The following is a 13,639-nucleotide window of genomic DNA, read 5'->3' on the forward strand; positions in this document are numbered from 1 at the left end:
CTACCTCTCATAGAGACAAGGTGACACGGCTCTGTGAGGCAGCGGCCAAACACCTCTACACCAACACCCACAACTGTCTTGTGTGCCTCATCAAACTTCACTCACCATGCTTTTCACCCTGTTCAACATCCCATTAAATCAGCATCCCACGCTCGCAACTCCCTCCCCCCCTCCTCCCTCCCGGTCAGATGAGCACTTCCCCAAAAAGAAAAATGAAACGTGTTTTAAATCGAAAGACAGGTAGCACTTTGGTAGTCTTATGCTACGGCTACCTTACATACAGTTGGACTGCTTTCGACTCGGATAGATTGAAAGTAGTTCGAGTTTCGTTTTTTGCTCTAGACATAAGTTTGCCCCCCCCGCAGCTCTTGGAAGTTTTGTGGTTCTGTTTGCGGCTCTTAGGCCGGTTCAGCCTGGCCACCCCTGGTCTACATCTAGCCGGCCGCATAGGCACTAGCCGGCCAAATAGGCATATGTGTACGAGCGGCAACGCCTTCTATATGGTGTGTACTTAAACATACAAATAAATATTTATCTATCAATCTATCTATCTTTCTGTCTGTCCAGCTTAATTGCTCGCAAATATGCCATCAAAGCGATGGGAGTATGCCTAAATTTTGCAATGTACACCTGTTCCAAACTACCGTAGAATACCGCGCATCCGCCCATCTTACATTAAGCGCCCATATCCAAATTTCGAAGATCTGAGAAAATATGCACAGTACATTTATTTGTAAAATTGATGACCGGACAAGTGCCCATCCCCCATTTTTTCGCGATTATTTCTAAATTTGGAATGGGCGCTTGCACGGTATTTTACAATAAATGTTTCAGGCATCGTTTTTTTTTTCAGTGCTTATTGTTATTGTTTAAGGGGGACAGAAACCCCACTTGAAAACTTGTAATTTACCAAATATATAGTTGAATTTAATGAGAATAAAGTGGTACCGAGAGTCAAATTTATATTTTTATATCCAACACATGTTGTAAAAGTACACATAAAAATCGCTGCAAGCTGAACGGCAACATCACATGGCAAGGTTGGCAATCTGAAATGCACCTTTAAATGCTTTCATGTACACACTGTGGCAATGAAGTTAGGACCGTACTAAATAGCAACATCACGTGAATACTGCTCGTCGTTGGTGAGTCTGCTCATTCTGGTTAATCTTGGTGCACTGTCAACATGTCCTAAGCACTTGCAGTCCTCACGGTTTTCAGTTTTACCTTGTACGAGTTTGAAAAGAAAAAATTAACAAGTGCATGTTATGGATCTATGGGGAAGGGTCCACCATTTTTCAATTAAATTCAGCCGTCTCAAAATGACGGGTTGTGGAAGAAGGGGTAGGTGGTCCCAGTGAACCTAGATTGCTGGTGAGCTAGCCTTTGATAAATACGAGGCAGTTGCAAAGTATCGCTTTCCGGGTCGGATTCTAATCTTTTCTAGTTATTTTTCAAGTAAACACCTGTGCCGCATGCTATTAAGGAAAATTAAAGTTGACAGTGAATTGAAGAGCTTGATTGCATCACGGCAAAATGAACAGGCCTAACCTTTATGTGCTTTTTTTTTCCCCAGTCTTTTGCCGCCCTCTTTTTACAGCCAAGCTGTAAACCTCTACCAGCCGAGGAAATTTTCGTGTCGTTGGCGTTGTAGGCAAAAAACTCCCGGCAAACAATTGAAGGCAAAACAGCATATCTCCTTTGAAATCAGGCATACAGCATACAGCTCAGTAATCTGTTTCACTAAAGAAAGCCACAGAATAAGCATCAAAACCACATGATGGATGATAAGGCACATGTGAACAATAGCTGGGGACACCCTCCCACGCGTTCCGGTAAAGATTAGGTTTGCAGCTGCTTCGAAAGGGGTTGACGTCATTCGAAGCCCTCGTGTGAAGTACAAACCGCATAATGGATGACAACGGTGCCTGCGAACAACGCGAAGCACGTTCCTTCTCCCCGCGTGTGTTTCCCAGTAAAGATTACGGTTGCGTAAGCTACTCCGAGTGGAAAAGTACCCAGCAGCATAGAAATCGTGTAGTGACGTCACCATGCTTTTCAAGTGACGTTGCAATGGGTAATCGTTATGAATGTCGTTTACAGATTTGCTGTCTAACCACCTTCACAGCGTGAATTGGAGGCACAGTTTTTTTGTTCATTGTCTCTGGACCTCTGATGCCAGCGTTTACGATTTGGTGCACTCCACACCTGCCTTTGTCCCCTGGTAAAATATGTATAGAAATTCCAGTAGAAAAATGGCTTATGCAGGCGTGAAGTCTCATTTCTTGCAAGCAAAATGGTGGTGCATTATGTCCTCTGTTTTCCGTTCTGCAGGGGGTGCTACGGCTGATGAAGCTCTTCCCGAGCAACCCGGCCAAGGTCCAGCAGACTTCCCTGCCACGCATCACTCACCTCTTCCTCTTTGACCGAGGTGCATAGTTTTGCACGCTGCTGTTCCTGTTGATGTTATCTTAGCCAGTGTGGTACATTTAACGGCATTTTAAATAGCGATTGTTGCTCAAACAATTGCTTCATCTAAAGACACCTTAGCAAGCATGCCAATCCTTGTCAGCAGTTTGGAGAAACTGTCTTGTCAGGCTAAATTGTTACCATCGCACGCTAGCTTTTGGCAATTTTCTTCCAGGCTTGTACTGCCAAAATGCCCTCCGATTTGCTTCGTCTAACTGGCACTTTGCCTAACATATTCTAAGAACCTCGAGCGCAATCGCAATTCAATAAAACACTTAAGTATGGTCACACTCATACTTAACTGGAGCAAATGCTGTGCTTGTTCTTGCCAAATTTTTTTTTTTTTTTTAAGCTCTCGTTTATGTTTTTTTTGCTGGTGTCGAGTTGTTTGTGAATTGTAGATCCCATTACGTATATGCTGTATCACACAAATATGGCCGAGTACTGTTACGCTTTAGTTTTTATTTCTGCATTCAAATTCACCCCTATGCTCTATTTAAATGTGATCGTGACTACATGTTGCCTTTCAGATGTGACAACTCTCGTGCAAAGTCGTCGGTCACCTCCACACATAAACGTCATTTGCTAAAGTGACTGCAAGCATTCACACATTGTTTGGGAAAACACTGTGTTAATGCAGTGTTTCATTCAGTGAAGCGTTGCTTGCGAAATGAGCTCCACTCTGCAACCATGGTGTCTAAAATCAGCTATCAACAATTTACAACCTTAAAAGAAAAAAAATTATTTCGGTCAGTAGCGTTTCTTTTATACTTACAGAACCTTTATCTTTGACCAATTGACCATAGCGACACAAACTGATGTGGAATTTTACTGCTCAGTTCAAAAATAAAGTTTCCATCTTAATATCCATGAAATGTAAAGCATGCCACAAGGCGGGAGCATGACTATGAGGTTCTACAAAGAACAGCGGTTACGGGAATCTTCTATGTGCCCGACTAGCACTTTTAATAAATTAAATGCATTACTGGGACCCAGGTTTTATCAGTTTGCAGTTCCACAAAGTACAAGGAATTTTTATCCACACTTTGTAATTGAAGCATTGGACAGCATGGAATGAATTTCGAATGTCCAACAGAGATATATGCCCCCCGTGCTTCTGCCCCCGCAGACGTGGACTACGCCAGCGTCCTGCTCACTCAGCTGACCTACGCTGGACTCCTGGACGAATTCTTTGGCATCAAGAGTGGTGCGTGACACTTGTTGGTTCCTTCGGCGATACAGGCCATGCTCCGTTGCTCTATAAATGTGTGCGAAGCAACATGCAAAAGCATGTTGTCTTGATCGATGCTTGCACTGCAGGGGAAACGTGCCAAAGGAGTGTAGCTTGCACATTCTGTAGCGAAACAAAAGCTACCATAGAGCAGTGCAGTCTCCAGAAATGATGCAGCCTAAGCACAGAAGGTTTTTTAATTCTTTTGTTTATCTAGAGCAGGGTGCCTCAAACTTATTTGAGGGGGGGGGGGGGGAGGGGGGCAGATAGCCCACTTCCAAAATGTGGAGGGCCAATCTAAGAGGTAGGGGGGTGTCGAGAGATTTGATGAAGAGGAGACCTTGTGCTTTCTGCTTTCTGTATACTCACAGTTTTGCCAGTGACAACTTTAGCTTTGATTTGGTTATGGGACAACTTTGGGTCTTTACCTGATATGACAACAGATATTAAAATGGCACCACCCCAACAACATGCTGGCATTTTGAATAGGACAAGAGAGTGAGCACACTGTCATTCCCTTTGCTCACTTCACTCGGAAATTCTTCCAACTCAATGTGTCCCCAAAAAAAAAAAAATTTTTTTTCATACGATAGTTTTTGCTTTCCTGGTGATCTGTATTCACTTCTCCAGCTTGTTGCTCGCCCTCTTGTGGCAGAAATGGGAAGCGCTCTGGTGAGGGTCTCCCGACTCTCCTGCTCAGCGGGCACGGCGAAACTGCTCGCGATCGTGGCTCGCAAATTGTAATTTCTGAATGCAAACAACACTCTTCACTGTCCCAACGTAGTGCTGCAGGCTCTTTGGGATTGTTCCTTATTAGGAGAGTTTTAGTATTCCGTATAGAAGCTAATGCAAGCGCTTTGCTTTTGCGTTAGAGTTGCGTGCTCCACGTTGGGGCATGCGCGTCATCGCCATGCGCCAATCCAGGACCGCAATTTTGCGCTCCAAGCAAGCGCAGTGTGGCACACGCAAAGCTAACACAAACACATGGCGCTTGCATTCGCTCATATACGCAATACTAAAACTTGCTACTGTTTCACCGGCTTCCAACGCCAACAAAACGTGCTGCAGCCTAGCAGACGCGCAAGCAGGTAGGCATTCCTTTGAAGTGGAAAGGCTGAAATTGGCAAAACGACCGCGCATAAAAATAAAAGGAACTAAATGTTATAAAAAAATTAATAACTGAAAAACAAAGCAACAAAAAAAAATATACCTATAATATATTTTTCTTTTTTGGGGGGGGGGGGGGTGATTTTAGTTTAGTTTGGTAGGATATTGGCGGCTACATTGGAAGTTTTGACAATTGTCAAAAGTTGCGACTTTGATAGCAGAACCATATGCTTTACTCTCAATTAATGTAATTTTCCATGGATTTCTCATATTAGCCAGAATATTTTATTGATTTTAGACTATACTTATTTTATAACCTGGTAATTAAAAATGGTGCAATTGGCACCAGTGATAATAATTAGCACAGTTTTGATTGTTTGAGATGAGATTGTAAGTAACAAATAGTATTAGAGCCTGAAAAATTATGTATTAAAATATCTTAATTTTAATATTATTATTACTAATACAAATCGCGGCAACTTATGCCCCCAGTTAACATATCGATCACAAGAGTACGCCATTTAACCATTATAGCCTTTCCAGAAAGGTCTCATTTTCTTTTCTTTTTAGCATATGAAAATCTGACATTGTTATCAAGATGGACAAATAGCCAAGTGTCACGCGTTGCTTTAAAAACATACACACTTCAGCTGTCTGACTCGGATTACGTCTTTGGTATTTTGTGCTGAAAACAGCGTTTCTTAATTTATGCGTTTTGTGAACATATTGTAAAAATTGGATTTATCCTGTTATTCTTGCACTGGGAATAATGTTAAAGCAATTAATCATCTAAATACCCAAAACCCCTTTAAAAGGGCCGCAGTTCATTATTTCACAGGACAATTATCTGAGCAAGAAAAGGCAGCCAGAGTGCACAAAATTCAGCACCGATTTTTTCAACAACTGCAATATTATATGTTACCTCTAAGGTGTATGAAATACCCTGTCTTTAAAGGGACACTGACACCCCCCAAAATTTTTTTTTAATTTTTTGCCAGGCGCTTCATTATGGTGTCGGAGGACTACCCAGTCAATATTTTGCAACAGAGTAGCGTATTTTTTTAATAAAGCCAAAAGACGCAACTGCTCGAAATCGAAACCGAAACCCGACGGAGGTCGGAGAAGTGGAGAGAAGAGAGTGTGTGGCGGAAGTCACGTGGCTACACCCGACCGTGTTTTTTTTTTTTTTTCTCCTTCCCGGTAGCAGACGACATGCGGCGTATGGGAACTGGTTGCCGTGGGATTCTTTTGCAGTTATTTATGTTCCGCTCGTTGTTCTGTACTCCAAGATGAGTTGTTTTGTACATTGAGGAGTTGGAGATGAGTAGTGAGTGCCCGTGGTGGATTTTGATCGGCTCCGAAAAGAATACACCCAAGACGTTGCGTGAAGAGCTGGCTCACATGTCCCGCGCGCGAAACAGAAGTGGCATTGTGCGACAGAGTTTCCGAAAGATCAACGGGATCGGGACCAATGGCTGGCTGCAATTCCTGTAGACCATTTACGGGCACCTCGGAAAGCGGACGCTACCTGATTTATATGCTCCTTGCATTTTGTGGAAAGTGATTACATTGAGTTCGCAGGTGTCAAAAAGGAAATCTCATACCATTTAATTCAGCGACGTGTCGTCCACAACATTTGTTTCTTATATTGTTTTTTTTTTTTTTGTTTCTTCAGTAATAATTGTAAAAAAAAGAAAAAAAGAAATGTAAACATCAGAGAATATTTAAAAAAAAAAAAAAAAAAAAGTTTGACGGGGGATCAACCCGGTCCTACCGCGTGTGATGGGGACGTCTTCCCCACTGCGCTACTGGGGCATATCAAACTGGGGTATCTCTTTCCTTAGTAATAATTCAGCCGATAAACTGTAAGTGGGAAAGTTTGCTGCCGATTTTCCTCTAGCAAAAGCACTCCCGGGTCGAACGACATTCTCACCTAGTAAAGAAATCGTACGCGTGCATATTCAAGTCGAAGTAGACACGTCGCGCTTGACGTTTGCGCGAGCGATGTCTTCAGCCACAAGAAGGGAGCGACGGCTCGGCGACGTCTTCGTGCAAATCGGCTTGGTGGTCGGGCGTGTCGTACGGGATGAATACCAATTCTTTTGACCAGTCCCAAATTTCTCTTTTAAAGGCAGACAAAATTCGCCGGTACCACGAACGACAGTTCTGAAATAGAGGTCCCACGCCCGTCGTCCGCTGCCATCGCCGTCCCTGCGAGTCCCACGATACGCGAAACGACGCACGCACAGAATGCTTCCGGTTGTCTGTGGAACTTTTTTTTCAATCAACGTATTTGCAGCTTTTTAGAAGCCACAAAAAATGGGTTTCATATTTTTTTTCTATTTTTAATATTGAGTGTGTGCTTTCAGTGACCCACGACTTTGATTAAATTTGGTGGTCGCATCGATACCTTAGAAAACGGCCCGTGACCGCGAGAAAGAGAGTGAGCGAGACTCGAACCGGCCAGTTCTTGATCGGCGGTTTTCGGGCGGAAAGAAACCGAATTTCGAGCCGCAAATTCTGTTCTGGGTAGTTGAGCTCTCATATGTCACGTACAAATAAAAACCTCGGCGAGCATAAATACCCTGTCAGTGTCCCTTTAAAGGGACACTGAAATCTCCAAAATGTTTTGAAGTGCCTGGATCGAACACCTATGTGTCACCAAATAAAGTTTCTGCGAACAACTTTTTTGACTAAAAAATTACGATGCGAGACACATCTTGAGTTATGAAAGAGTCCGTAATTAAGACGTATACTGAGAGATTAAATCCAAAATAGAGGTTAGTTTCGGTTTCACTCTCAAATTAAAACGTGCCTCCTGGCGTAAATGTTATGCTAAAGGCCGTTTTTGTTTTCAGGATAAAGAGGAAACCTGCGCTCGTAACACCCTAGCTTCCTCGTATTACCGGAAATCATTTGTGTCGCTGGGTGAAGCCAGCACACTAGACAGGCTGAACAGCGGCACATATCTCCGACCCTCATTATACCGGCCATATTGGAAAACAAATGGCGCCACCTATAGTGAATTGGAGTCGCGAATAGCAGCAATTTGAGAAAGTACTTCTATTTCTTTGGTGATATTTTTTTAAGGCGAGAGTCTTAAAATCGTAGTATGTTTATCATTGGTAGTTGGTCCTGCTGAACGAGAGTTTGTACAGTCGAGGTGCGTCCTTGAGCGAGGAGCTCAATTTCGCAGCTTAGAATTGTTGTACTACAAGTGATTAACATGACAGAACGTTGGGAAGCAAAAATTAAAGCAAAACATGAGGCAAATGAAAACAAAATAGCATAAATTCATTATAAGAGCAGAGCAGAGCTTCGAGCGGAAATGATCGGTGACATGAGATCAATATGGTGCACGCCAGTTATTGGAACGAGTGCTTGCAGCCAGTTGCCTGCAGGCCGCGTCTTAGTGAGTTGCGGGGGAAAACGGAACAAATTGTCCCGGAATAAATGGTCTCAGAACTAATGGTCCCTAATACAAACTAGGAAAAAATGGTCTCGGGTAAATATCGCCAATGTGGCATCTGCGTTTTCTGATAAATCCGATAAAATGCATTTACAGTTGCCGGTAAACATTTTACAGTGTCCAATTTATAAGAAAAGCTCAGAATTTTGAGGCTGCCGGTTGTATGAACTCGACAGGGGTTTTACATTTTGCTGGGAAGCTCGGAAATGTTTTGCGCTATGGAAACCTAATGCACGTATAAAGGCATCGAGCTCTGCTCGTTATGGTGTGCTACCACCACGCGTCATAAAGAGGCGAAAGTAATTCGAGTTTCATGGCTTCAACAGAGGAGGCACTCACTTGATCGAATGACGTTTTAGCGAATGTCGCCGAATGACACTTTAGCGAATAGTCTATGGGTGGGCCAAGTGGGTTCACATTTCACAGCGGAGCTGTTAAGGGCTAGGTTCCCCAGGATCGTGTCCAGTACAAACAAACGTCGACACAACACTCTGGTTGCCACCGTCGCTCATAGATGGCGGTAGCTGTCCAGAGTGTCGTGTTTGCCGGTTATCTGCTTGCCGCCGCCGCTCATAGATCGCGGCAACCTTTCCAGCCTAGGCAACCAGACAACTGGTTGCTTCCATCGCACGTAGATGGCGGCAACATTTCTTCAGAGGAAGAGGAGCGGGAAGAGAACGAGCAGTGATGTGCGCAGCAGCGCGAATGGTTCTGCAACCGCCGCAAGGCCGCTATTGCCTAAAGTTCCACTTCGTCGAGCGCTTCAGATTTCCTTGCGAAAGAAGAGCAGATCGCTCGCCTGGAAAGCCACCGTTGAAAACATAAAACAACTGCTCCGCTGCTCTTCCTTTTTCACCAGAGTAGAAAGGCTGAAAGTTTTTTTTTGTAATGAGCCGCCGCAGACTGTTACCGCGAAGATGCGTAAGCGGGGGGGGTTAAAGGCCCGTTCACACTCTTGCAACCTCTTAAAACTGGGTTCCTTGAAACCTCTTGCAACGAGAGGACTCACTGGTGCCATCTGTTGGGTAGCAGTGTAAACTTGGCGGTCCGGCATATTTTCTATATCTCTCCCTCATTATCCTTTCTTGCTTGCCTCGAAAAACTTTTCTCAATGTTATAAACGAGCCTTTCTTATAGGTATTACACACATTTGAGCTTGGAAATCCCGCAAAACCTTCGCTCATGTGAAATGCAGTTCCAGGGTCACCGCATAGATGGTGCCAGCGTGCCAGTGTGTTCTTTCGTCCTAAGAAATTTTAAGAGGTTTTAACAAGTCTCGTCTCTCGGTCGTACTCGGTTGCAAGAGTGTTAACGGGCTTTAATACGTTCTCCCGTTATTCACTACAACGTCAATTTTCGCTGTTCGCTAAAATTTAGTTTGCTCATGTGATATGGACCCGCTTCAAGAGTATGACTAGAGGTACTCATTTTTAATTTCAAAAGAGCCTACTGATATAAATATTATAAAGCCCCTTATATGAAAATAGCAGTGATGTGATTGCTGCGCCAATTGCGCCAAACTGCGCCAAGGGGCTAACCCTGCTACATCCTGCTACATTTTGCCAAAATATGGATAATCTGCGCCAAGCCTGCGCCAAAGGACCAGTTTTGGTTGCCTTTCAAAACCGAAACTAAATCGAGTACCGTAATTGAGCATGCGTGATCTATGTGGCGCATGCGGCCACCCGACACAAAGTACCCTGCATCAATCGTGGCATTGTAACTTTGGAGCCGGGGAATAGAAGGGACGTAGGACAGGCACAAAACTCCAGTGTCAGTATTGAACCAGCTCACCTGCACCCTTGCTTTAGTTACGGTACATCAATCGTCCATCCGGTCTCGAATGCTTTTCTCCCGCCGTCTCTTCTTTCGAGCTCTCGTCGTTTCGGGAATCTCGTCTCGCACTTTTAATTTTTCAACGATAGATGCAGGCGTGTGCCGTCGCGCTGTGAAATGAAATTACGTTTTTGCGCGGCGGGAGTTACGTCTTGAGATGAAGCACTCGCTTCTGAAAGCAACGGCCGTGGGAAGCTATTTGGTCCCTGCCGGCCAGTCCGCATATTCATCAACATTCCTGTTCTTGTTTAAATCATACGCTACTACAAAAATCCCTTTTTAACACGACGACTGCTCTGTGGAAGTATTTGTTACCTAGGTTTCTCTCGGTTGGCTTTCTTTTGAGAGGGACCCCGGTACATGAAAAATCTGTCGCGAAAGAAAGTTGATGAAGAGAATTGAACCAAAGCAAAAAGGCAATGTCTGCACGCTGAACCCGCACAGCGCGCTTGTTTGTCTCGAGTTCAGTCGTTGCACAAAGCGCTCCAAGAACTTTTTGACCCTGGCTTGCGATGTCCTGCATCGATGCGCTCAGGTTCTTTTTTTCCGTATGTTTAGCTTGTACCTTACCTCCGGCCTTGCAAGCACGCGCCGCTGGACTGTTTATTGTCGCATGCTGGGCAGTTACATTTTGCATACGTTTTTGGAAACCATTTGGCGACAGAGCGAAGAGGCATGGTTTCGATCGAACAGCCGTCTCCGCTTGCGCGACGAAACACGTGCAGCTGCAAGCCTGCCGAAGTTGCCCTGACGTGCATGCAAGCATGATTGCACGACAAAGGCACCAGCCGGGACGCTTGCAATCCACTGTTTTACGCTTACTTTTGACGAAAATCTGGCACGTTGGGAATCAGTAAAACGGTGGCAAGCGGTTTTTCAGAATTGCTCGGCACGCGTACAGCACTGTACACTTATGGGATGTCTCAATGTCTCTTTGGAGACAATCAAAGTGGACATTCATTACTAGCCTAGGCCAAAGCAAAGCTTGCAGCAGCTTTGCAGAAAGTTTCGAAAAGCAAAAAGTACCCGGTAGTTATAAATTATAATGCACCTTTTTCTTGTGTGAATTTTCGCATTGCACTGCTGTAGCTATGCGTTTCATCAGTCTGAGACTGCTTCCATTTATTATATTACATCACTAGTCAACCTAACGCTGTGATATTTACTACTAAGCTGGTCATTTTCAAATAAATTTCAATATGTAAAGTTTGGTTCTTATTTGTCTATAGTGGGTAGATATATATGTATAATTTAACTGAAGAATTGCAAAATGTGTCAGGTCATTGAGATTTCAGTTTCACCTTGAAAGACTCCTAGGTGGTCGAACTTGACCATAATTCGTTTATTTCGGTTGCAAAGTGCCCTTCGTTTGTCCAGCACCTAAAACAAATATTTTTATTTTTCTAAGAATATCTGCTCCAAAAGCCAGTTTTGCTGCTCCCAAACACTGTTTTGGTTGCTCCAAAAGCCACTTTTGCTGCTCCAAAACATTGTTTTGGAGCTCCGAAAGGTGCTCCAAAATGGCTTAGGCCAATCACATCACTGAAATAGTAAGAACTCCTAAAATATTGTATAGGGTCACTAAATTAACAGTTAGGAGATAACTGTTTGACAGTATTCATTTCAAAAATATTCTGACGATATTGAATAAAATTAAGTTCGATACCCGACCGATTTCTTCGAGTAATTGGCCTCAAAATATAGATGAAATCCTTCATTTCACCAGGAAATTACTGATTGCATAATGGATGAAGTATATTGCATGGTATATCTTAGTTTCAAAACAATCTTACGGGACCATTTTCTCCTACCTTGGACTTAAAGGGGCGGTGCAACGATATTCAATTGGAACGTTTTTCACTTTACACGAGCTTACTGGCACTAGTGGGACTCAAGGATACTCGCACGCAACGCCGCTGGCCAAGAAACTCCTTTGTTTCGCTGTAATTTTGAGGACAAAACTGAGTGTTTTCATTCAATCTCTCCTTCGCTAAACCTGATGACGTAGCTGGGCAGTAGCAGTACCGCCCAGTGACGATATTTGAATGCGGCTCATAGATTGGACCCGACCACTGCGTGGACACTCGATTTGGGCTCGTGATAATCGATAGCTCGAGAAGCATTCGGGTAGTGTCCCCTGTCCAATTGCTGCAATGACGACAACAGCCGAACCATAACAATGTCTGGAACTCAGCGCGTGTCCTGTGTCTTGCCAACCCCAGTGCATGGCTATGATCAACATTGGCGGCATATAATCGGCTCCACATCACGTGGCGCTTGTTTTGGCTGCGAATTGAGGGGGTGAACTCTGCTCGTTTTTCTTTATTTTTATCTGCGACTTCAATCGCATGTGGTGAAAAACGAACGGGTATTTCACAGGTCATTAACGTTAGGGATCCGTTCTAATCGGTACTTGCGCAAAATACAAAAATCGTTGCATCGCCCCTTTAAGACCATTAGTTCTGGGACCATTTGTTTCAGGACCATTCGTTCCAGGACCATTTGTTCTGGGACCGTTGGTTCCGGGACCATTTGTACCGGGACCATTTGTTCCTATGCCCAGTTGCGGGCCACGTGTTGAAGACCCTTGATTTAGACCAACTTATGTTGCCATTAGGTGTTATTATAGGGGGAAGGGTTAGAACAACCAAAAGTTCATCAAAATAACTAGTAAAACACACACTATCTGTGTCATAAAATGGCTTCAGACAGGTAAGGGAAATGAAAGATTCAAAAGTGAAAGTAACAGACTGTTTCCAAACTCAGCTGTCTCCCACTTTGTTCCTCAATGAATGTCAAAACCTTGTACGATAATATCTCAAACGAATGCCGATCATAGAAAGAATGCCTATCTCATTTTTGTAGCTAAATATATGATGCAGGATGTAAAGTAGCGAAACATGGCCCACCCCTCGAATAAGTGTCATACTAAATGGGACTACTTTCTCCAGCTTCTACTCTCGCAGTTAGAAGATAATCGGCTGGCAACTGGGTAGGCTAGAAGAGCAGGATCGTGTGAAGCAACATCTTAGTTGCCTTTTTTATCGCCTCCTTTCTCCAAAATATGGAGAAATTAAGAATTTGAATTTTTAGTACTGTACTATGTATTGACCATGCCTCCAGCGGGATTAAGTTCACTTTATTTTACCGCATAGTGATAAATATATGTGAAAGGAAGAACTGATTGAGGCATGTTTCCAAAATCTTTTATTTAGCTTTTCATATGTCGAACCATTGTCTGTAAATGAGAAAATATAAAAATTTCAAAGCAGTAAAAACTAGAAAACTGGCAGAGCATGTGCAAATCGACACACCCATCTGATTGCATGTACCACTGTATGTTGCACTGCAGCTTGCACCACCCAGCTGAAGTCACTGGATCCTAGGAAGGTGGTGCCATTGCCTTCCCTACCTGCTAGCTGAGCACAAACAAATATTAACATACAGACGACCAAAACCTTGCAAGGCATTTGGCTAATCGGTCTCCGTCGCCATGGCAATCGCCATTTCAGCCCCTTCAAATTTTC

General features: G+C 43.7%; 1 protein-coding gene across 4 annotated transcripts in view; it reads left to right on the forward strand.

The window, feature by feature from the left end:
• LOC8039561 (vacuolar protein sorting-associated protein 33B) overlaps positions 1–13,639 on the forward strand; it is a 63,488-nt gene that overhangs the window by 19,495 nt on the left and 30,354 nt on the right. For all 4 annotated transcript variants that reach the window (XM_029979040.4, XM_040222255.3, XM_029979041.2 and 1 more), the window contains 2 exons: positions 2,335–2,431; positions 3,599–3,676. In XM_029979040.4, the coding sequence (XP_029834900.2) occupies positions 2,335–2,431; positions 3,599–3,676 (175 nt within the window). The remainder of the gene's footprint in view (positions 1–2,334; positions 2,432–3,598; positions 3,677–13,639) is intronic.

This window comes from Ixodes scapularis, unplaced genomic scaffold (assembly GCF_016920785.2).
Source record: "Ixodes scapularis isolate PalLabHiFi unplaced genomic scaffold, ASM1692078v2 PGA_scaffold1__304_contigs__length_218370807, whole genome shotgun sequence".
Taxonomy (NCBI): domain Eukaryota; kingdom Metazoa; phylum Arthropoda; class Arachnida; order Ixodida; family Ixodidae; genus Ixodes; species Ixodes scapularis.